The sequence below is a fragment of the Antedon mediterranea genome, chromosome 8 (assembly GCF_964355755.1).
Source record: "Antedon mediterranea chromosome 8, ecAntMedi1.1, whole genome shotgun sequence".
Classification (NCBI taxonomy): Eukaryota; Metazoa; Echinodermata; class Crinoidea; order Comatulida; family Antedonidae; genus Antedon; species Antedon mediterranea.
The window spans coordinates 13669580-13692292 of NC_092677.1; the positions used below are offsets into that span (position 1 = coordinate 13669580).

The 22713-nt window shown below is 33.6% G+C and overlaps 1 protein-coding gene across 3 annotated transcripts; it reads right to left on the minus strand.

The window, feature by feature from the left end:
• Positions 1 to 7084: 7084 nt before the first annotated feature.
• On the minus strand, positions 7085 to 22211 carry LOC140056441 (uncharacterized). Of its 3 annotated transcripts, none has more exons than XM_072101809.1 (8): positions 22114 to 22211; positions 19164 to 19207; positions 14995 to 15185; positions 14557 to 14736; positions 13137 to 13200; positions 12793 to 12872; positions 11895 to 12037; positions 7085 to 10827 (listed from the first exon to the last, which is right to left on the minus strand). In XM_072101809.1, the coding sequence occupies exons 3-7, from the start codon at positions 15155 to 15157 to the stop codon at positions 11913 to 11915; spliced, it is 612 nt and encodes a 203-aa protein (XP_071957910.1). In that variant the 5' UTR covers positions 15158 to 15185; positions 19164 to 19207; positions 22114 to 22211; the 3' UTR covers positions 7085 to 10827; positions 11895 to 11912. The 3 variants fall into 3 exon arrangements, with proteins under 3 accessions (XP_071957910.1, XP_071957911.1, XP_071957912.1); XM_072101810.1 differs by having other exon boundaries at positions 14995 to 15188; positions 19166 to 19207; positions 22114 to 22210; XM_072101811.1 differs by lacking the exon at positions 19164 to 19207 and having other exon boundaries at positions 22114 to 22170.
• Positions 22212 to 22713: the final 502 nt, after the last annotated feature.

The window sequence follows — 22713 nt, forward strand, 5'->3', positions numbered from 1 at the left end:
CATGTGAAACAAATCTTGCTTGTCTTCTGACAACTGTGTATGATGCCATCAAGGGCAGAGCACAATGTGATGTTATATATACTGACTTCTCAAAAGCTTTTGATTTGGTGCCACACAATCTTCTTATTTTTAAACTTCAACGACTTGGTTTTAATCCTCATCTTTTGTCCTGGTTCAGAAGCTATTTGGATGGTAGACGTCAACGTGTAGTTATCGATGGCGAGGCATCTGAGTGGCTTCCAGTTCATTCCGGTGTTCCTCAGGGGTCAATCCTCGGTCCCCTCCTTTTTAATTTGTATGTGAACGATATTCCATCGCTGTTTCGCTATTCAGATTGTCTTATGTTTGCTGACGATCTAAAAATTATTAAAACTATCAACAGTTATGAAGATGCTGAAATGCTTCAGGGAGACCTTACTAAATTTAGTTCCTGGTCCACTTTGTGGGGCATGATGTTAAACTCTTCGAAGTGCAATATTTTGTCCTTTACTTTAAATAAAAATAAAATTGTTTATGTCTATTCCGTCGACGACAAACCTATTAATAAGGTGCATCAACATCGTGATCTCGGTATTATTTTAGATAGTTCCCTTACTTTTTCTTTTCATGTTGATCATCTTCTAAATAAATGCAATAAGCTGCTTGGGCTGATGTGGCGCAATGGAAAATATCTCGGTCGTTCTTCCAAAGTTTATCTATATATCACCTTAATCCAACCTAATTTAGACTTTTGTTCTGTTATTTACAATTCAATCTCCAAAACCCAAGCCTCACGTATTGACCGACTCTATTCTAGATTTTTGCGCTACATCAGCCACAACCACAATCAGAATAATCTTTTTAAATGTAACAATCTTTATAATTGTGATGATAAAAAAATATATCCTATATCTCCCCCTTCATTACGTAGATGTCACAATGATCTTATTTTTCTTTTTAAATGTCTTCATTCTATTTTTGACTGCAACTTTATCTCCAATTTCGGTATTCGTGTTCCCGCCCGTAATTTAAGAAACAATAGTATCCTTTGTGTTCCCTGTTGTAGAGTCAATGTTCTCAAAAGTGGTTACATCAGTAGATTAAGTTTATATTATAATAGTTTAGTCCAGGCCCATCCCCATATTGACATTTTTAATTCCAATCTTTATCTGTTTCGTCGTAATTTAAGTGTTTCTGAGTTGTTGTAATTGTTTTGTATCTGTTAAACCAAGCTGTAAGTGGCGGATTTGTTTCTGCTGTTGTTTCTGGTTTTAAAAATAAAATAAAATAAAAAATAAAAATGAAAATTGGCCAATCGTAGGATATGTTTAATTATTGCTTGAGGTGATTTTTTGTGACGTTACGTAATCAATTATATCCATCTGTCAACCCACTCAAAATAATGATACGATTGAAATGTTCGATCTTATACAAGTTATTGGATTTATATGGATCGTTTTAGTTTGTTCGTCACTCTTGGGTTAACTCTATCGCTAGCTTACGCCATGATACACGTACAAACTGAATTCTGTTGAGATCCATCCTTATTGAAGTTTAAACGCTATTGCAACAAATACTTTCTCAAATCATTTGAAGATTTACAAAAATGAATTCTACCGAAATTGAATCAGCAACAACAGTGACAATAATATTCAGGACGGTCATATTCTTCATCATTATGCTTTTTGCAATTGTTGGTAATTGTTTAACTCTTGCTATAATCTATACTGTTGAATCACTTCACACGAAAACGTACGCCTTTGTCGCGAATCTAGCAATCGCAGATCTTTTACTCGGTATATTGGTTATGCCTATTGTTCTTGCTGCTTCTATAAGTGACGGATGGCCATTTGTACAAGACTGGCCATCCGTCTTCGGTCAATGCTACCTAACAAGCACTGCCACTCTGTGTGCAATATCAATTGAAAGGTATCATTCTATTATCAACCCTTTACACTACGATTCAAAAATTATCATTTTATTATGTTGGACGTGGATCCAGTTTCTTATTTTCGTCATCATGGGATTTGGAAGAGTTGAATATATTCCTTATTCATTTATTTGTCTACACATGTGGCAAGAGAGCCATATTCTCACAATATCCTTGTCTGTCGTTGGTCTGTTTCTTCCGGCTTTATTAACTGTCAAATCGTATTACCATATAGGTAAGTTAACTTTCCAGCAACTAAAGCGTGTTCAAAACGTTGCGACTATCGCATCAAATTCGACAAATGCTATGATGAAGGCCAAGATTAAATCCGCCATCGTCTTTGCAGTCCTCATTGGTACTTTTATGACATTGTTTTTGCCGTACCAAGTTGTTGTGAATTGTCAATTTTGGAAGATGTACTTACCAAATTGGTTTAAAACTTGTTCAATGTGGATGGCATTTATGACATCATCATGTAACCCTGTAATATATTGTCTGATGAATAATATAAGACATTTAGAGACGGACTCAAAAAAATTCGACGTAAAATTCTTCGATCGCTAAATGGTTCTTTTTTAAAGTAGTTCAAGACATTATAATATTAAATCGAACATTTAACAAAAGTTTTTAATACGTAGTAACCTTCATACAACACTTTAAAACGTTTTTAAGAACATGAAAATGTGTTCACCAATCGACGGGTATACCCGTACCCCATAGACAAAGTGTTGACTGAAACAATCGGTGCAATGTTCAATCGGTCTATTGGTTGTTATGCCTATTACTGCTTCTATTAAGTGACGGATAGCCAGTTATACAACACTGGATCTGTGAGGTATCTTCTGGACAAACCCAAATAGTTGGTTGCTACTTTTTTGCTGCCACTAAAAGGTTGGGTATTGTAACCCGAAATACCTGAGTAAATTTAGTTTTCCCTGGCCGAGGAAACATCCATTTCCCCCTTCCCAAAGAGGGAAATCAAAGTTTACTCCACTAATTGGTGGTGGTAAACTAGCATAATGTTTTTCACCATAATAATGGTATAGGCTGTGCCTTATACAATATATATATATATATATATATATATATATATATATATATATATATAAATCAATGATGTTGCGTAGCACTGGGTAAATTATATATAAATCATACTGTAAATTATAGAAACAGTGCTCATATTCGGAACATGATCTCATAATCGCGTCGAGCATAGCTCATTGGCGAAAGTTCCATATTTTTTAGTTGTATGAAAAAATGTCTCTGGCTGGATTCGAACCTGCAACCTCTCGCTTACAGGGCGAGTATCATACCACTAGACCACAGAGCCATGTATGGTATTATCACAGATATATATATATATATATATATATATATATATATATATATATATATGTTTATTAATTATATTTGTTATAGAGATCTACTTTTATTTATATAAAATCAAAATTTCACGTTCTATAATTATGAATTTTCGTTAATACATTACGAATACCGACACATGATTACATCATAATTATTCTTTGGTTATGTTATTGAGTAGAATTTAAATATTAGTATTACAAAGTACAAACAAAAACACTCATTTAAAACGTTCTAATATAAAATGTGTTTACGGGTAGTAGAAAACGTGTTGAATGAACAAGAAGTTGGGGAATGTTATAGGACTCTAAACGTTCTGTACCTTAAATTCGTTTACGTAGAAAGAATAACAATCTTATCGTTTTCGTAATCCTAATTTTTACCTCCATTTCTTTTAGTATGTGAAAAGAAGTCATCATTGTATGACGAAACCATGACCTACTGAGTTTGAGTATTGTTACAACTTTATTATACGAGATACGAGATAAGGCTCTCCTTTATTATTTCTCAAATAAATACGCAAGTAATAAACATAAGAAAGCGGTTATAACATTATGATTAAAATGTATATTAGTTGATCGATGTGTGGCCAGAATTGGCGACGTATAATAAATACAAAAAAAAACCTGACGAAAAACTACTCCACAGTACAGTAGTTACAGAGACAATTAATTCTGTTGTGCAGTACCCACTGATTGGGCTTGAATCTATACCCCTAGCAATCAACGCAAGTTCGGTGGTCAAAGAGGCTAGTGATCTGGAGGTCGTGGGTTCGAGACCCACCCGATAATTACTTGCAAATATTCCCGCAAGTATTAGGCGCCTAAGTAGGGCAAAACATTACATAAATTTCATGTGGGGCAGGAACAAGGGTAGTATACAAAGACAAATAAGAATAACATGAAAAAAATGCTACTATATCTATATAAGAAATTAAAAAATAAACATTATAAACAAAATTGATAAAAGTAAAAAGGCCTACTGTAGTTTGAATAATGTTATATACAAAATATAAGCCATGATACTCTCCTATATTTAGTTCCAAAAAGGTCAAAGAACTTCGATAATTACCGTAATTTAAGGTCGTAATACAATGAGTAATATGGATGTTGAACAGTAGTACTCAGGTGGCTTATAATTGGCAATTAGGCCTACGTTTATAAATAGCTGAGAATTGAAATACAATGCTAGAGAATCATTAAAAGATAGAAAGAACGAAATACAATTGAATGAAAGCGGTATACCATTTACCAACTTGCTTATCTTATGACCTTAATTATGGATATATGAAAAATAGATTTAATTGAAACTTTTCAGAAATGGATTGACCAATCGTACAGATTTTTATTGCCAAATACATTTATTTCACACATGTTTGACTGATGTTGGATGGCATGCCGTTTCAGATACTCCCCTTCGAGTCTTTCAGATACGCCCTTACGAGTTAATTTTCGTGTTTTATTCGCTCATGAAGAAATAAGTTATTCACTCAATTCATGGAATCAATGATTGTAGAGGGATTTAAGTGATTTGGTTTAATTAGTTTATTACACGCACAGAACTGGAAATCATTCATTTATATTCATTGTAAATACTTCTCCAGAGTGGTTTCCTGTACATCTACTTGTATTTGTTGACAAAAAAAAATGAATTCTACCGAAATGGAATCAACAACAGTGGCTATAGTTTTCAGAACGGTCATATTGTGTATCATTATGGTGGTTGCAATTGTTGGTAATTGTTTAACTCTTGCTATAATCTACACTGTTGAATCACTTCGGACAAAAACGTATGTCTTTGTCGCGAATCTAGCAATCGCAGATCTTTCAATCGGACTATTCGTTATGCCTACTGTTCTTGCTGCTTCTATAAATGACGGATGGCCATTTGTACAAGACTGGATCTGCGAAGTGTCTTCGTTTATTAATGTACATTGCTACCTATTAAGCATGGCTACACTATGTGCAATATCAATTGAAAGGTATCATTCTATAATTAACCCTTTACTTTATGCTTCGAGAATGAGTAAACGAAATGTTATCATTTTATTATGTTGGACGTGGATTCAGCCATTTTGCTTCACCATTGGATTATTGGGAAAAGTCGGATACAACCCTTATTCATACACTTGTCTACCACATTTCGAGGACATCCCTATGTATGCAATGTTTCTATCTGTTATGTGCTTGTTTATTCCAGCTTCAATAACAGTCATAGCTTATTACCATATATACAAGTTAACTTTCCAGCAACTCAAACGCGTTCATCATTTCCCTACACCAATGGCATCGAATTCGACACATAATTTGATTAAGGCCAAGACAAAATCCGCCTTTGTCTTTGCAATTGTCATTGGTACATTTATGACATTGTTGTTGCCGTCTCAAATTATTGTGATTACTCAAACATTTGAAGTGTACTTACCAAATGGCTATACAACTTTTTCAACGTGGTTTTCGTTAATGACATCATCATGTAACCCGGTAATATACTGCCTTATGAATAGGCAATTCAGAAACGGACTTGGCAAAATGATGCGTATGCTTCGTCGATGGCTAGACCATGGATAACATGCACTTCGTCTATCTAAATAATCATTATTGTATTTACTGTTCCAGAATGGAGTTTCAAAAGAGGACAAATCAGTGAGTTCATGCATTTTGAAATGTTGTTATTTTTTACGTATTTATAAAGTAGGCCTCTTTTATAAAGATATAGGCCTACATTTATACTGTATACCTGAAGGTGTGTTCGATATGAGTTGTATATCGCATTAAAAAGAAGTAGCAATTGGATTAATAGCATTAAGCTGCATAGCTCCTGAGATGGAGCACGTACGGACACCGAAGTAACCAGGAAGGGAGTGACTGGAGATTTATGATCTTGAGCATGAGAACTATAATGATGAAAGTGTGAAAGCGTTTTGCCAGCAGAGAGAAAAGGAAACATAGTGAAAACAGCATGCTTGTCCCAAATCTGTTTCGAAACTAAGAACAGCAGCGTCAATTTCTCTTTTTTTCTCGATGGCCTTCTTTCTCTTTTTGCATTCGCTCACGTTCAGAACCTTTTTAACAAGGCAATTCTTTAAAACGTTGTTTCAGATATGTTCAATTGTTGTGTCAACTGCACAACGTGTGGTTATCTTTGATCAGAGTAGGCCATCAAATGATGTATAGAAAACACAACATTAAAAATAATACCGAATTGATACCTGGTGATGTATAATATGTTGTAGACGACGATGATAGTTCATTTATACAGGTCCAAATTGGTCTGGAATTTGGGGTGCATTTTTAGGTAAAAGTTTTTGTTAATTCGGGTATGCTGAATAAAAAAAGATGAAGAATAAAAATGGAAATGGAGGATATTTTCATGTGGATGCTGGACAAAATTGACAACCTATAACTTTTCAAAGCCAACTGACGTGACCTTAGTTATACATTAGTTCAATAAATGTTGTGATAAAAATTAAAATGGTCGCCAATATGGGTACCATGTGTTAAACATTAATGTGTTCCTTATTATAGTGGTAACGTAACCGCGTAATTTTTTCCACGTAGAATTTGTATCTATCCTGAGCGGATTTCCGCTCATCAACCTGTTAGTCCTGCGTTTTGTGTAAATGGTCTAAGCTATTCTATATATTCTATATTGTTGTTTTCCACTTACCGATTGTGTGTGTAAATTGGCGTTAACATGCAAGATAAAAAAAGATATTTTTGGGTAGAAACTTGAAATTAAAAAAATGTCTGAATGTTTGTTGTACTGTGCTATTCCACTATTGACAGCCAAAAAAGGACACCAAAATTCGGTCATCATTTTATTTATATCATAGTTATAATTGTCTTTGAAGAGCAACTGTTCAAAGTTGTCAGTAATTCTTATATTCATCACACATATTTTACTTTATATCGAAAAATAAATGTTCTAAATAGGCCTACTACTCTACATAATATTAACAATATAATAAACCTTTTTTTCTTATATATTTTTTTTACATCTAAATGTACAATTACATATCGCAAGATATGGCTGGAATTTTAAGCTGCATCAAAACATTGAATTATTAAGGTGACACCACCACGCCTTGTCCTGTTTCTACTAATATCCACTTGTCAACATTTTTCCTTCACCCAGCACTTAGCCTCAGTCAAACACAGAATAATATACTCCGTCCTCGCTAACACAATTAATCAATACATACATTTAGGATGTATTCTCACGTGAAAACCATGCTTATCGTTTATTATTTAGAAGTAACTTATGATTAGTAGATTATCGGATAATTATGCTGATTCAACATGTATCCCATAACTTCCACAGGAGAATACTGTTCTAAAATTATCTAACGACAAACATATAAGTGACTTCAGCATTAAGGTAATGCAAGGGATTTTTCGATAATTATGGAACCGTTCAGACTTTCTTTACAATATAATATAATATTGTTATTGTTGTTGGTTTCTTGTTGGGCCCATTTTCGTTAACTTAGTTGGATAGGAATCAACTTGCCCATAACTAAGCCTCAACGGGCCCTGTGATTAACATGTTTACATAGACTTTCTGTAACTAAATTATTTAATTTCGTTGGAAACATTTTTAAAACTAGAACTACTGGACAAGTCTTCTGTATCTGTATGTTTAACGTACATTTATCGCGTATCAATAAATAGCAAAATGTGCTTTTGTGAAAGTATTTAAATTTCAATGGTGTTCAATTTATTCTTAAAAATTATGGGCTGGTGCCATTCTTATGGTTTGATCTAGCTGATTCCATTCAATTGTCTTTGGGTAGATGAGTAATGATAACAGTTTTTATTGGTTGTTGGTATTATGTTGTTAACGTAGATCAAATAAAGAAAACTTGAATTTGTTTTTTCCTTGCCACTTTCTTAAATTAGAGAAATTAAACTCTTCTAAAACATGAAAAGCCCACCATTGATGCGTAGGCCTACATATATATAATACTCTCTAAAATATTGGCTTTAGGGTAAAATTCTTCTAGTTAGGGCGGTTTACCATCAATATTTTGAGCTTGCTGTTGATGAAGATGATGAGTATAAATACAGAAGAGTATAAGACTAAGAGCGGCAATTTTGAAATACTCTGTACATTTAAAAACCGAATTTAAAAAGCCAGAAGAATATTAAAAAACTATTGAAAAATAAAAGTTAAATACAACAAATGTTTTTATCTACTCCCCTACAATCTCTGTATAATGAAATAGTGTGCTCACTAATTATATAGAATATTATTAAATCAAAACTGATGCTTGATAGTAGGTACTGTGTTTATGGACATCGAGGGCCAGGTTTTAAAGACCCCAAACAATGATACCCTACTTTAAAATAGAGGGGAAATCAGACATATTAAACTAACATAACATAGACACACTGTGCTAAGAAAAATGTTATCTATGATTATATTTCCCTATCATATAAGATGTATTGTCCCCCTGAAAAAATAATTATTGACATATTTGTTGTTGTGGTAGAGCCTAATATAACAGTAGGTGTGTTAAAAACATTCTGAACTACTAGACTGTACACACTAAAGCTTGGTTTCCACAAGGACACACTGCAAAGAAGTAAGCGCAAAGCTAGCATGTTAACCAATCACAAGGGATAGATTCTGTACACACTAAAGCTTGGTTCCCACAAGGACGCAACGCAAAGACGTAAGCGCAAAGCTAGGATGTTAACCAATCACAAGTGAAAGATTTTCGTCATTGGACAACTTGCGTGTGCTGCGTCCACTTTCTTTTGTTGCGTCTTAGTGGAAACCAAGCTTTGAGGTACATTCACACCTGCTGCATTTTCTGCATTATTAAACAAATGAAAATAGTATAACGATTAGAAAAAAGTCTGTTCCACTTAAAAGGAAGAGAAAACATTTAGATTGATCTATCTGATTTCTGATTTAAAATTTAAAATCCAGTTTGCGACTAATGACGAGAGTGTTTAGATTTAGAACAAATGCGGGGCCATACGTACTGTAACTCACCAGAACAGATGTGAATGGCTCTTTATGAAATGACCTGACTGCACAGATGTGAATGCACCTTTACATACAGAAAGTCTCTTTTTTTTGTGTGTCCTGTTCAATTACGGTCAAAGCAATGGCAGATTTATTGACTAATATTATGCACTACCTTATTTAACCATGTGACAAAAAAAAATGTGATGTGCCCATATATGTACACGATAATGTCATATCACTACCATATTTTGGCACATCATAGTTTTTGGCAAACTAGTTTGATAGTATAGACTAGAGACTAGGACATAATGCAACGCATCACAAGCGATGGATTATTAAAACTGCTGCTTTTCATTGGTCAACTTGATTGCATTGCGTACATGTTTTTGCGTTGCGTCTCTAGTGGGAACCACACATTAGTATTATTTACGCCACTACTAAATTAAACTATAAAAAGCGACTGTTAAATACAAACAAAACAATTAAAATTAAAACATGAGAAAAATGTAGTAACAAATAAAATTGTTGTATCATGCACCATTTTATTATTTTTGTTACTTAAAGTTTTTTGGTTGTTCTTTAAATTCAATGAATGAATGGGGTTTTTTGTGTTTATTTTTAGCAGCATTCTAAAGCAATATTAAGTCTGTAATTTTTTAAAAGCTTTCATTCATCGGTTACTACAACCCCAATCACTTCTTACGTCAAGAGAATTCCATTTATTTTATAAATTGCACCCAAATTGAATGCAGAAACTCTTGAGATGTATACATATAGCGTTCACGCAAGAATTAAGTAGAAACAACAATCAAATTATTATGTACTATGATACCGTTAAAACAATTTAATAAATTAATAAATATAGAATCTATACTATATACTATATAATGATATATCTCATATAAATATATTGTTTTTTTCTGATTATATTTAAGCATTGATTTAAAAGCAGGGCAAACGACGGGATAACATTGAAGAAATAAAATACATTATTTATGCATATCACTCAATGATATTCTTTAGACTAATTGCAACCTCTATCTTTTCGTATTATCAACACCATCATATTTATTAAAACACAGAATACTATATGCCGAAGTAATCTATACAGATGTTTAAAGATAAAATTCTGCCAACATTATCTTTAAAAACGTTTAAACTGTATACAAATAAATACAACTGCTATTTCTTCTGTGCATTTAAACATATTAATAAAAGTATATTATTAATATTTTTAAAATCTTCAATAAATATATTAAAATATTGATTTGATCATTAGTTAAAATATCCAAATGGAGGCAATGCATGTTATCAATTTGAATATAGAGCATATGACACCTGCACCATGCAGATACAGTAAACTCTTTTTAAGAGTTTTATATTCTTAATTTTAATTCTACTTTATTCCTCTAAATTTCTATACATATTAGATATATTATAATATAGATAATATACATATATATTTTTTTTAAGTGGCTGCTAGCCACTATGACACCTACAATATTATTACCCCTTGTCCCATAGCAACTTTATTCGCTTGTAACGTGACAGCAATTACAGATTCTTTTTGTCCCTCCCTGTCGAGAAAAAAACGAAACAAGAAAAACACGATAATTTTAAAGAATTCAAAACGATCGTTGTTACTCGCATTTGACCCATACTTGTTGCTTTATGTTGGTCACTTTTCCATTGAGCATTTTTAAAACCGTTTTTTTTATAGAAAAGTTTTCTTGACGACAGCATAAATGAAAAAAAAATTGTTAAAAACCAATCTCAAAATTGATTTTAGTCTCGAACTGTTTTTGAATCCTCAATTTTTTATTTGCAATTAATGAAATCACGGTCTCTGCCTTAGAAAGTACCATAATGCCACAAACATTTATCAACGCTTATTGACTCTACACCCAAATTAATTTAACACACTCATTTTGTCAATGCTTTACATTTTTCATTTGGTTTGAAAATCAACCTTTAATTTTTTATTTTTTTTTATTAATTTTCATTCTTTTGTAGCTTATTGTACCATACCATAAAGTAGAAGGCGAGTAAAAACAAATGGAATGGCGTTTTCTAATTCATTTCACATTTGACTCAAATGTAGGTAAAACCAAGCAGTTGCATTTCCAAATGATAGCAGGGATGTCAGAATAGTTGTAGGAATAGTCTATTATTGTAGAGCGATGTTTAAGATACTTTGATCTTTTGTGACTTATTGTTGGTTTATTCAGGTAAGCTGGCACAAAATAGAAAAAGATAATATTTTTTTATGTACGCATGAAAAATTGATTCACAGCGAATTTAGGTAAATGACACCGCCAAATGGTCGCAAATGGCATTCTCGCACATAAAATTCATGATAAATGGCACTTCCCACTATTCTAGTTTTTCTACTTTTAGACATAACAGATGCGCATGTTCCATGTTCTGTCATTTTATTATTTTATTTTTCAATTGATGTTCAAAACGCCAGGATATAACTAAGGCTCTGTCTACACTACTGAACTAGTTTGACAAAAAAGTGTGATGTGCCCAAATATGGTAGGTAGTGATATGACATCATCATGTCTATATATGGGCACATCATATTTTTTTGTCACATAAATTTGATAGTGTAGACAGATTAATCAAATTTAAAACAACTTACCAAATAAGGCAAAATAATTTAAGGTTTTTCATCTGTAACCTCTTCGTATATCTTATTTTGATGAGCCTCAGCTGAATGTTTCATTAGCTCCCATGCTGATAATGCCTTCTCACCACAAGCTGCACATTTCCATGAAGATGGCTCTGAAAACAACAAAGTCGATAACAAAATTACCGTAAAACCTCAAAGAGAAGCCCATCTAAAAAAAAAAAAAACCTCTATATGGTTTGCAAAATTAATCTCGAAAAGAAGCCCATCACGAAATCAAGCATGCTGGGCTTCTTTTCATGAGAGTGTGGGCTTATTTGCGAGATAGCAAGAGAAATGTATGAGCGTGTTAAATCAATTAATGAACTTACAACCCTAAAATAAATAATCAGGCCTCATATTTATTCTACAATTTTATTTGATTGAATCTTGTATCTTTATCTTCTTCTGCTTCCTTTGCAAATATGTAAATTGGCAGGGAATATCTTAAAATCATATTAGTGTAGTAGAAATTCACACAAATTTACAGCATTCATTTCGAAAAGAAGACCTTCAGTTTGCGGTAAAAATAAAATTCCAGCTATTTTAATATACAAAAAGACAATTCAAAAGATGGAGTCGGAACTTTTCACTTACAACTTGTAACCAGGTTTGATCTCCCGTTTTAATACGTTTTCACACATGCATACACGAAAAATGAGAAATTGCTATAATTGGGTCAGTTTAATACCAGGAAAATACATGCGAACGCAGTAACAACTTGTGACATCTCCAAACAAAAAAACAGGCCTCTCACCGGAGTGTTTTTCACAAAATTGTCTTCACATTATGCAAACCTGGTTACAAGTTCTTATATTTTGCAGGTGTGAAAAAAGGTATTATATGCTGTTTTATTTGCAAGAGGTCTTACCATCTCCAGAGACTGGATCATGTTGTACCTGTCTGAGGTTACAAGACGCACCAGCAATTTTTTCCCCAACAGCACCACTTCTAAAAATAGTGAAAAAAACAATAATACAGTACATCATAGTTTATAACACACCTGAGTACATCCTTGATTCGTTTGATTGGAGAATCGTGGGTCACATGATATTCAATAACTACTCCATTGAACTCTTACATCATCAATCAAAACACAAGGCTAGGAAAATTTGCTTTCAGCTTGCTCAAATGTAAAAAATTATATAACACATATAAATAAATGTTTATGAGGTGGATGGTGAGAATCTTTTTATGAAAAAGAGCGTGATTTACCCATAATCAATTCGTTTGAATCCTTTTGGTCTGCCTGCATCAGGCTCACTGGCAACATATATATCTGAAATAAAAAAAAGAAATTATTACAAGAATGTGTTCAAGTATTAAAATAAATTACAGTATTGTTGGGAGTATTAAAAACAAGGGTGTTTATATACCCAATGGTTGCAGGCTAGGATGTATATATGGGAAATGAGAGTTTGAAATATAACAATGCAACCAAATAAATATTATCAGAAGTCCATATAAATTAACAACTGAGTACATCTCTGTTAATAATAATAATTACCGTAGTTCCCTGGGTATAATCCCACCCCCCTTGTACATGAAATTTTCCTGAATTTGAGAGGTGGGACTATACCCGGGATTTCATTGGTGCATTAACTTAAAATGACGATCCTTCTTCTGGCTACGATCTAGGCTATCTAAAGCTATATTCCAATGTAGGCCTAGAAATTAGACAGCAAGGTCATCTAGGCCTAGGCAGCCCAATTGGTCTTACCTGTGTTATGCCTACCATTTAGATTTTACTCCAGATTTCTACTTAAAAAAATACCCTAAAATGTTATCTAGGCTAGGCCTAGCTTCCTAAATAATATCGACACAAACTTGTACGATTGCTCTCGGTTCCCTACGATTGAGCTCTGTGTAATTACAGAGCTCGAGCGTGGGGAAATCTCAAATCGCATGTTGTTGCACGTGACACAAACTACTGCGCAAGCTCCGGTCAATGTAGAGGGCATTGTTTTTTTACGGTAATCAAGCATGCAGTAGTAACAACAAGGAATAATGTACACGGTGAAAGCATGTGCAGAATGCGACGATAGGCCTGCCTCACTTAATGTTTGTTTTAGTCATTTTTCGGCATTGTTTCAAAAGACAATTTTCCTATTTAATTTGTTTATTTAAAAAAAATTTACATTACACACCAGATATATTAGATTGCAAGATATTTTTACATAGGAAGTGACATTTGCTGGTACTGTATGGAAATAAACCCACAAAATTTATTATAGCAAAAATATATAGAGGTATACTGGGATTAAATGTTTTTGTTTTGAGTACGTGTTGTGGCCATTGGATATTGTGTTCTGCCAACAGAGAAAACAGAATTTCTATGTTTTTTTTTTCTTAAAACAAATGACAATAAATGATACTTGACTTGACTTATGTCAACGAAGAAATGACTCAAGTATGCACGGCTGGGAAAAATGTTGAAATAAATGAAGTTGAATTGTATCGAGTTGAAAATGTTATGGAACCGAAAGGCAACATGACTTGAATTCAATTCAATCAAAAGACGATCAACCTAGAAACCATCAAACTGAGTCCCGAGGTGGGGGAGCTAGGAATCCCAATATCCGTGCATGCTTACAGTGAAACAACACAACATAGTATAATTTTCGGATACTAATACCTATAGGTTGTTTAGCAACAATTCTATTATTTTCAGCTTCCTTAGCTCGTCTTGCATTGAATTCACTCGTAAACTGCACAAAACCGAAACCTTTATGTAGAGAAATACCAGTGATTCTACCATATGGTGCAAACACTCGTTCAATATCACGTCTTGTAACATAACCTGTGTTCAGATTCCCTACAAATAACAAATAGTTTTGTTAAAAATTATAATCTTCTGAAGCTTCTAAGAGTGAAAAGCATTCACACTTAATAAACAAAACAACTCATTTAAGCATTTTAGTGAATAACTTCATTTAATTACCAGTTACAAGCTGTAATTGGACCTCTAGAGGTCCAATTACAGGGTAATTACTGTATATATGTGACTCAATTGGTGTGAGCCTTCATCACAGCTGTTACATAATCTCGCAGAGTGAAAGGGGCAACTTCTTACCTATAAACAATCTGGAAGCCTTTGATTTTGGGTCGTTACTGTTTGTAGCACTGCCAACTGTACATAGATGGCTGTTGTCGCCATGATAGTAAGCTCCGTAAGTCGGAAAGCCAGGTGGAGGAAATGGACCTCCATACGGACCGTAAAATGCCCCACGATGCATTGCCAGATTGTGTTTCTAAAAAAAAAAACTAAAACCAACAGAAATTTTTGGTTAAACATATTACTACACTTTGTTGAATATTCTTTATTGTACTGAGACAGTAGTAGCCCTTTTACACCGCCAAGCTTAGAACAAACCCGTTTCGCGTCCTCCGGGTAAATTTCCTTTTTACACCGGATTCATTAACCTGGGAATGACATGGTTTGCGTGTACACTGCAAAATACTAACCCATGTAAATGTATTAGATTAATCGAAATACTATATTTTTTTTATGGCAATACAAAAAAATTTAGTATACTCGTGAAGAATATTTATTAAAATAACAAATAATTATACAGTACGTTTAATATATTAAATAATGGAATAAACAAAACCAGTCTTATCTAAATTGTATGTAAATTAAATACTATACTAGTGAGCAAGGAAAGCAATCAACCGGGAAAACACACGCGGGTCTGTTTACACCAGGAACATGCAAGTACACAGGTTCATATTTTTGCTGGCGGTGTAAAAGGTAAGAATTAATAAAAATTAAATATAAATTATTTTGTACCGTACTGTACATGGTGAAGTGAAAATGTATATAAACACATGGTGTCCATGTAAATAACAGTATGGATAAGCATGGAATTGTACAAAATATATAGCCTCACATAAAATTAACACTAACATCGTCATATCATTCTGTCAATGTCATTAGTCCAAAAATGTGCATGTTATATTGTATGGTCTAGATTTGCTATTAGCTCTAGCAAGTCCATAGAATATATGACCCAAAAGTCACTTTATTTCTGGCAAAGTTCAAGGAACATATGAACTCAAGGGGTCACTTGATTAGTTGATGGAATACAGTATATAACCTCAAGGTCACTTGTTTTCGGTCAGTTCCAGAAATTCCATGTCCGGCCTTAAATTTTTGCTATTTAGCAATAAGTTCATTAAATGAGGGGTCAACTGATTTCTTCTATTATCCCTTTAGTTCAAAGGACATGACCTTATGGGTCAATTGATTTCTGCAACAATTCACAAGTTCCGAGGAATATATGACCTCAACAAGGGTCACTTGAATCCTGCCATGTTAGTCCCAGCAAGTCCATAGAAAATTATGACCATAAGGGTCACTTGATTTCTGCCAAAGTTCAAGGAACATATGACCTCAAGGGTAACCTGATTTCAGGCATTAGTTCCAGCAAGTTCTAGGAATATATGGCCTCAAGGGTCACTTTATTTCAGGCATTAGTCCCAGCAAGTCCATATAATACTGTGACCTCAAGGGTCACTTCATTTCTGTCAAAAGTTTAATGAACATATGAACTCAAAGGGTAATATGATTTCTGCCATCAGCCCAACAAGTTGATGGAATACAGTACATGACCTCAAGGTCAGTTGATTTCTGCAAGTCCATGGAATATAAGACCTCAATGGATCACCCTATTTCTGCCATGAGATGATTTGTATACTCTAAAAAAGGACTAATTAACGCATGTGAGTATTGGAGGAAATACATTAAAAACATTACATTTGAGTCTTTATTTATATACTCTTTTTCAATTCATGGCATTTGATTGGTTAATAGTGTAGCTATGGTATAGCAAACTACACAACCCCTAAACTGCGCATGTCCGTGTTTCTCCTCAATAAACATTGAATCTATACACGTGCGACGATGTGTAGGCCGCCTACGATTATTGGTTATGATTATTGGTTATGATTTTAGCCAGTTTACCTTGCAGAAGTATAGCTGACTTATCATCGGCCAGTTAAAATATGAAAAACAAATAAAGTATTTTTGCGAATATTGATGGCATAGCTGGAACTGACAAATTATCAAATGCAGGCCTTGATGATGAAAAACAATGAACTGGATCTGTGGTTAGGCCTACTGTACTCCAACCAAAGTCAATGTTATGCATTCGTTTCGGCCTACTGTACCTGCAACCAAATTGTGTGGTACAGTATATAAAACAAATATTGACATGACTGGGCTATCGGGGCATGATTAAAAATATAGCTCTCTGTGATCTGGAGACAATACTATGCCCCCCTTGGGCTGTCATTATATACTGTACTGTGTTACTTTAATACTCAGTGTACAATAAAAGTATGCACACCACAAACAAAACTACTCTACACAGGTCTTTCAAAGTCAGCATATTACAGTATACACTTCAAGGTATTATGTCATTTTGTAATTCCCAAAATCAAGAAATGTATTTATAGAACAGAAAGAACTACAGTACAGTATTATTAACATGAATTAAACGAGGAAGTATTTTAACTACATAGGAAGGAAGCCATTGAATGAAATAAACTTAAAAGGATTTATTAAATTCAATAAAAATACATACAAGACTATTGCATACAAACACATGTTAGACATCTGCTCTTTTTTTTTATTAGAATTATTTTGATTTGTAGTATTCGCTTTTCTACATTTTTATTAATTTTATAAGAATAAATAATTAGTAATAGTTTCAGTAATTATCCATTAGACCAACCAGTGAATTCATGATTGTGATAGAATATGGCCAAGAAATCTGTCTAAATAGTAAAAATCATCCAAAAAAATGTGCCATTCCGGGCTAAAGGAAAATGTGGCCAACCAGCTTGAAAGGCTTTGATAATGCAGTTTAGGGAGGAGTAACAAATTTCATATTAGTGCTACAGTATAAAAGATAGAAGTATAATATTTAACTGCATGACATGCCATAATGACAATGCACTCCTCTGTACATCAGGGGTTTCCCCCTTTTTTTCCCACACAGTTTTTAATACTGTTAAGGTTAAATTAACATTCACTTAACTTATTCTTTTTTGTTTTTTCTTTAGAATTGATAGAAATGAACATAAAATCTAAGAAACGATGCAAACATTGAGGCTTTCAGCATAATGCGCTATATCAAGTACCAGTTATTATTATTATTAATCAGAGGGTAATCACACACAAACAGAACTTAAAAAATAAAAAAAAAAGCCTGCTGTACATCGAAATGGTCTTATTTTGTAATATGGACTTCAAATACAAAATCAATAAACATGTATTTGTTTGTACTGGATACTGTACTATACTAAAAAAACACATCCCACATACACTATGATTATTGGATTTGACAGAAATATGCATAATTTATTTGACTGTACAGACTAAAATTCAATTTTAAATCTTTAATTTATGAGGATTTCATTACATTATTAGTACTTGCAAAGTGATCCCTACTTTTCATTCCTTACGTCAATGCCAAGTAATATTATTCTGATGGTACAGTGAGCTTATACATTTCAATGTTCTTAAAAAATGTTATATAGTACTACTGTAGTATATGAAACCTACTGTAACCGTAAATACTATACATATCTTCGTTGCTCTTTTCTTGAAATTGTCAAGTAAACTAATAAAATAGTAGGCTTTTTTTCTATAACAGCCGAGTACTGTAAATTATGTACTTTTTACCAGAATACTTTGGACTATTATAAATTCAAAATCTGAGTCTAAAGTAGCATACTGTACAAATTTAGTTTCATGCAGGGAAGAGTGAAATTGGTATAATGAATGTAGATGAATAAGTGAGCACGTCTACATTTATTTACTGTAATGCAGTTGGAACAAACATACATGATAACCTGTTTTATTTAGCTACTGTCGCACGCTTTTTTGGGGTAATCATGGGTTATTGCAGTGGCTGGCTGCATCATAAACTGTTAGTTATGGTACAACTGTAAATTGTAGTCAATAATTTGGACATGATCCCTAGAAATTAACCGGTTTTTTTTTGTGTATAGCCTTCTGCATTTCTACAGTACTGTACATAATGCCAGTATGATATTGATACATGCTTATTTACAGAACTACTACTATGATAATATGCTTTATTTAAACACGAAAACTTGGCTCAACTAGCAGTTGTTTTTCTGCAAGGCCGTTTTTCTGTAAGCATTACAGGTACTATCTACAGTTACATGACAGCAGTTATCCCCCGAACAATATTATCATTGAGTAATACTCACCTAAAAAAAAGGGTGATACCCTCTGCTTTCACCCACTGATAAACCTGCAAAAACAAAATGATAATAAGAAAAACTCCACGGAAATGCAGCTTAGGCCAATGCGCCTCAACACATGTTTTAAATTTAAGAACACAAGCCATTGAACTTGGAACAATTGTGTTGATATTAAAAACGATAGTATGGTAATTTTTTTCTGTACTGTACATGTCATTGATTTTCAGTAATAAAAAGGGGGATTTATTGATAAGGCAGTAGATATAGTATAGCTTTATTATGAATTGGAGATAACTCAGACATTTTAAGGTCATTCTAAATTTGATAGAATTAAATTAAAGACTATTGGCTATAGAAGAAGACTATTGAAGACTACAGTATTTCATAAACAATATTTTTGTTCTTAAGTGACACAGAAAAGCCCATATCAGAGGTTGAATCTGCCATTTTAAAACTATAGACTAGCTCAAAAATGTTTGTATACTGTATGCCTATCACATGACAATTATTTAGCCAATTGTACAGTAGCTACTGATAGCCAACAGGCATTCAATCTACTTAGTAACGACTGTAAACATAAAACAATTTTTTCTTCTTGAATCTTCAGTATAAAAACCTGCTCTTTAAAATCTGTAATAGGAGTTCATAAAGAGATGGTGTTGTGTTTTGAGAGAGATAAATTAGGTTTTCTAAAACTAAAAATAAGATATATGGATCTGCGCGTAATGCATGCTGGTACAGTATTTGTAGTGACTGCTTAAAAATACTAATGTAAAATAATATACTTGCTCAAATTTTTAACAGTTTAAAGATGCAAACGAAAATTATCGAAAAAGGCCCATTTAGTATCCAATTAAAAAATTATGCAGTTTGTGACATTAAATTTGATAGAAAAACATCTTTAAATGATACACTTGATTGGTTAAATGGTACGGTTAAATTGCTGTGTGCCAAATCCAAAAAATGACTAGAGGCCCGGCTAGCCTACCACTATGAATTATACTGTAGAGTGTCTTGTAGACAGTAACATGGAAAGGCATAGTACAACCATCAAGGGATTTTTTGTAAGTAAGGCCTACCTGTATGAAATTACAGGCTATACATATAACACGATGTTCTGTAAAATTTACGCCCAGTATTGCCTGGTAGAGTTTCATTAAATGTTATTGTGATGTATTTCATTGGGCGTGTTATGCATTTCAATATAAGGAAAGTCTGTATAAATACTGATAGGATTTATTCCGAAACTGAAGACCGCCCCTGTGATTTTTGTCTGAAAATACAAACTCAAGTAATACACGTATGAAACGCCATATGTGCAAAAATATTTATATTTTTACAAAACTCCGTCTGGAGCCCAGACTAGGCGTAGGCCTACAGTAATGTAGATTAATCTGACCGGTCAAAGTTACATCGGCCTGGCCCCAGCAGGATTGACAGAATGGAACTGATTTACAAACAATACACTTAGCTATCGGGCCTGTCACACCAAAATCAGTCCGGGCCAAAATCGGTCCGGCGGACCAGTTTTGGCTGCCAAAATCAGTCCGGGGGACCATTTATGGCTGCCAAAACGTGTCCGGCCGGACCAATTTTGGCCGCCAAAACTGGTCCGGCCTGGATAAAATCGGTCCGGGCAGTAGGACTGTTTTTGGCCGCCAAATATGGTCCGGTCTTACAAATATATGGTGCGCAAAATGAGTCATAATGTATATATCATTAAAAAAATGCCATGATTAGTCATTATATCGAAAACTACAGGGTTTTATTTGTTATTTTAATATTATAAATTAAGCCTGTTTTTTTAATTATTATTAGTAGTAACTCATCAATAATTAGTACTAATTGTTAGGCTTTTGTATACAATATGTATCTGCCTGTTTTTAATCCATTTTGTTCTTTTTTAACATCTTCGTTTCCCCATGATGTTAAAAACAATTTAATTTATTAATTATTTATTGTTAATCAATCAATATATCAATTCAATACAATTATTATAAAACAATTATCCAATATTGATTAGGCTGAGGAAGGAAAAAGGCCTCAATCATAAATAAAATCTAGCTGGCAATATCAGCGTCTCATAGTCATACCCGTTCGTGTGAGTGTGTGGCAGGCCGAAATATGAGTGAACACCTAAGTCATGTTTTTAGATAAAATACATTTATTTATAGTATTTATCCGACAAGATAACTTACTAATATATATCATGGGATATTTTTCTAGCCATAAACAACTTAAAACAGCATCATAGGCCTAGTAATTCAATTAAAATCGACAGAAGAAAAACCCGGACCGATTTTGGCAGTGGCGGACTGCTTTTGGCCACAATTTTAGAGCCAAAACTGGTCCGGCCGGACCGATTTTGGCCCCGGACCATATTTATCGTGACAGGCCTAATATTAATAAATGTGGTCCGGTCGGACCAGTTTTGGCATTACATTTGTGGCCAAAGGCAGTTGCGCTTTGTGGACCGATCTTGGTTTGACAGACAATTAAGACTATCGGGACCAACGCCTATCTGTTTACCCCCACCCAGCAGTAGCTTCTTTCTGTCGACGATGGCAAACCAAGTCATTAAATGTCAAATTTGAGCAGACATTCATCAGATGACATGTTGAGAAACTACAATAAAAATATTCTTTGATTTACACTGATTTTAATCTAGTAGAGTTGACATATTCGTATTGTTTAAAATACTGAAATTTTGCATGATTTTAACAACAGCTGGTCGCCCAAGCGGTTGCGAGCCAGGCTAGATTATTAAGATGATTAGCCACGAAGAGCTGCAGTCGTCACACGTCAGTGAAGCCAGATATAGCTTGACAAACGGGCCTAGCAAATTTATTTAACACCATCTGTTTGCACTGTCAGTACATTGACACGACAAAATAAACGTTCAAATATGTTAATTGATATTTTACACATACAAATCTAAAATATATACAATGATTACCAAATAAACACCAGGTTCTTCAGAAAAAACAACCTGTCACTTTCCAAAAAGTCCGTCAGTTTTTCACTGGAGGAATAAAGTGAAACGTGTGTGTGTTTTTCAGGTCACTTCTAGGTCATGGGAAAAAATAAAAATAAGTTGCCAGGAACTCACACGTAATTTACTCAAATTTCTACCGAACTAGGTAGCAGCAGTGATTCTGCGCTGGAAAATCATCAATTTTCTCTCAAAAGAGGGAGTTTTTTATTTTAAATAAAAGACTCTCTCCAATTAAGAGGTCTCTAATTAAACCACTGTACAGTGACCTCTCACACCTACCATTTATCCGTAAGTTGCTCCCTTCAAAAAAGAAAGAAAGATTCAATTTTCGAGGGAAGTTTCCCCTCTAATTAGGCCTAAAGACCACTTAAAATAAACTTTTAGAATTGTATCTCAGAGTAGATAGCTATTTGAAGAAAAGCCGACAAATATGCTTATTAGTTATATGCAAATTGTTGTATTGGTTAAAATAAATGTTATACTGTACTACTAGTTCCAACTTAAAGTGTTTTCAATCTTTTGAAGTAAGATATTTCTCCATCAGATAGAATGGACTCAATC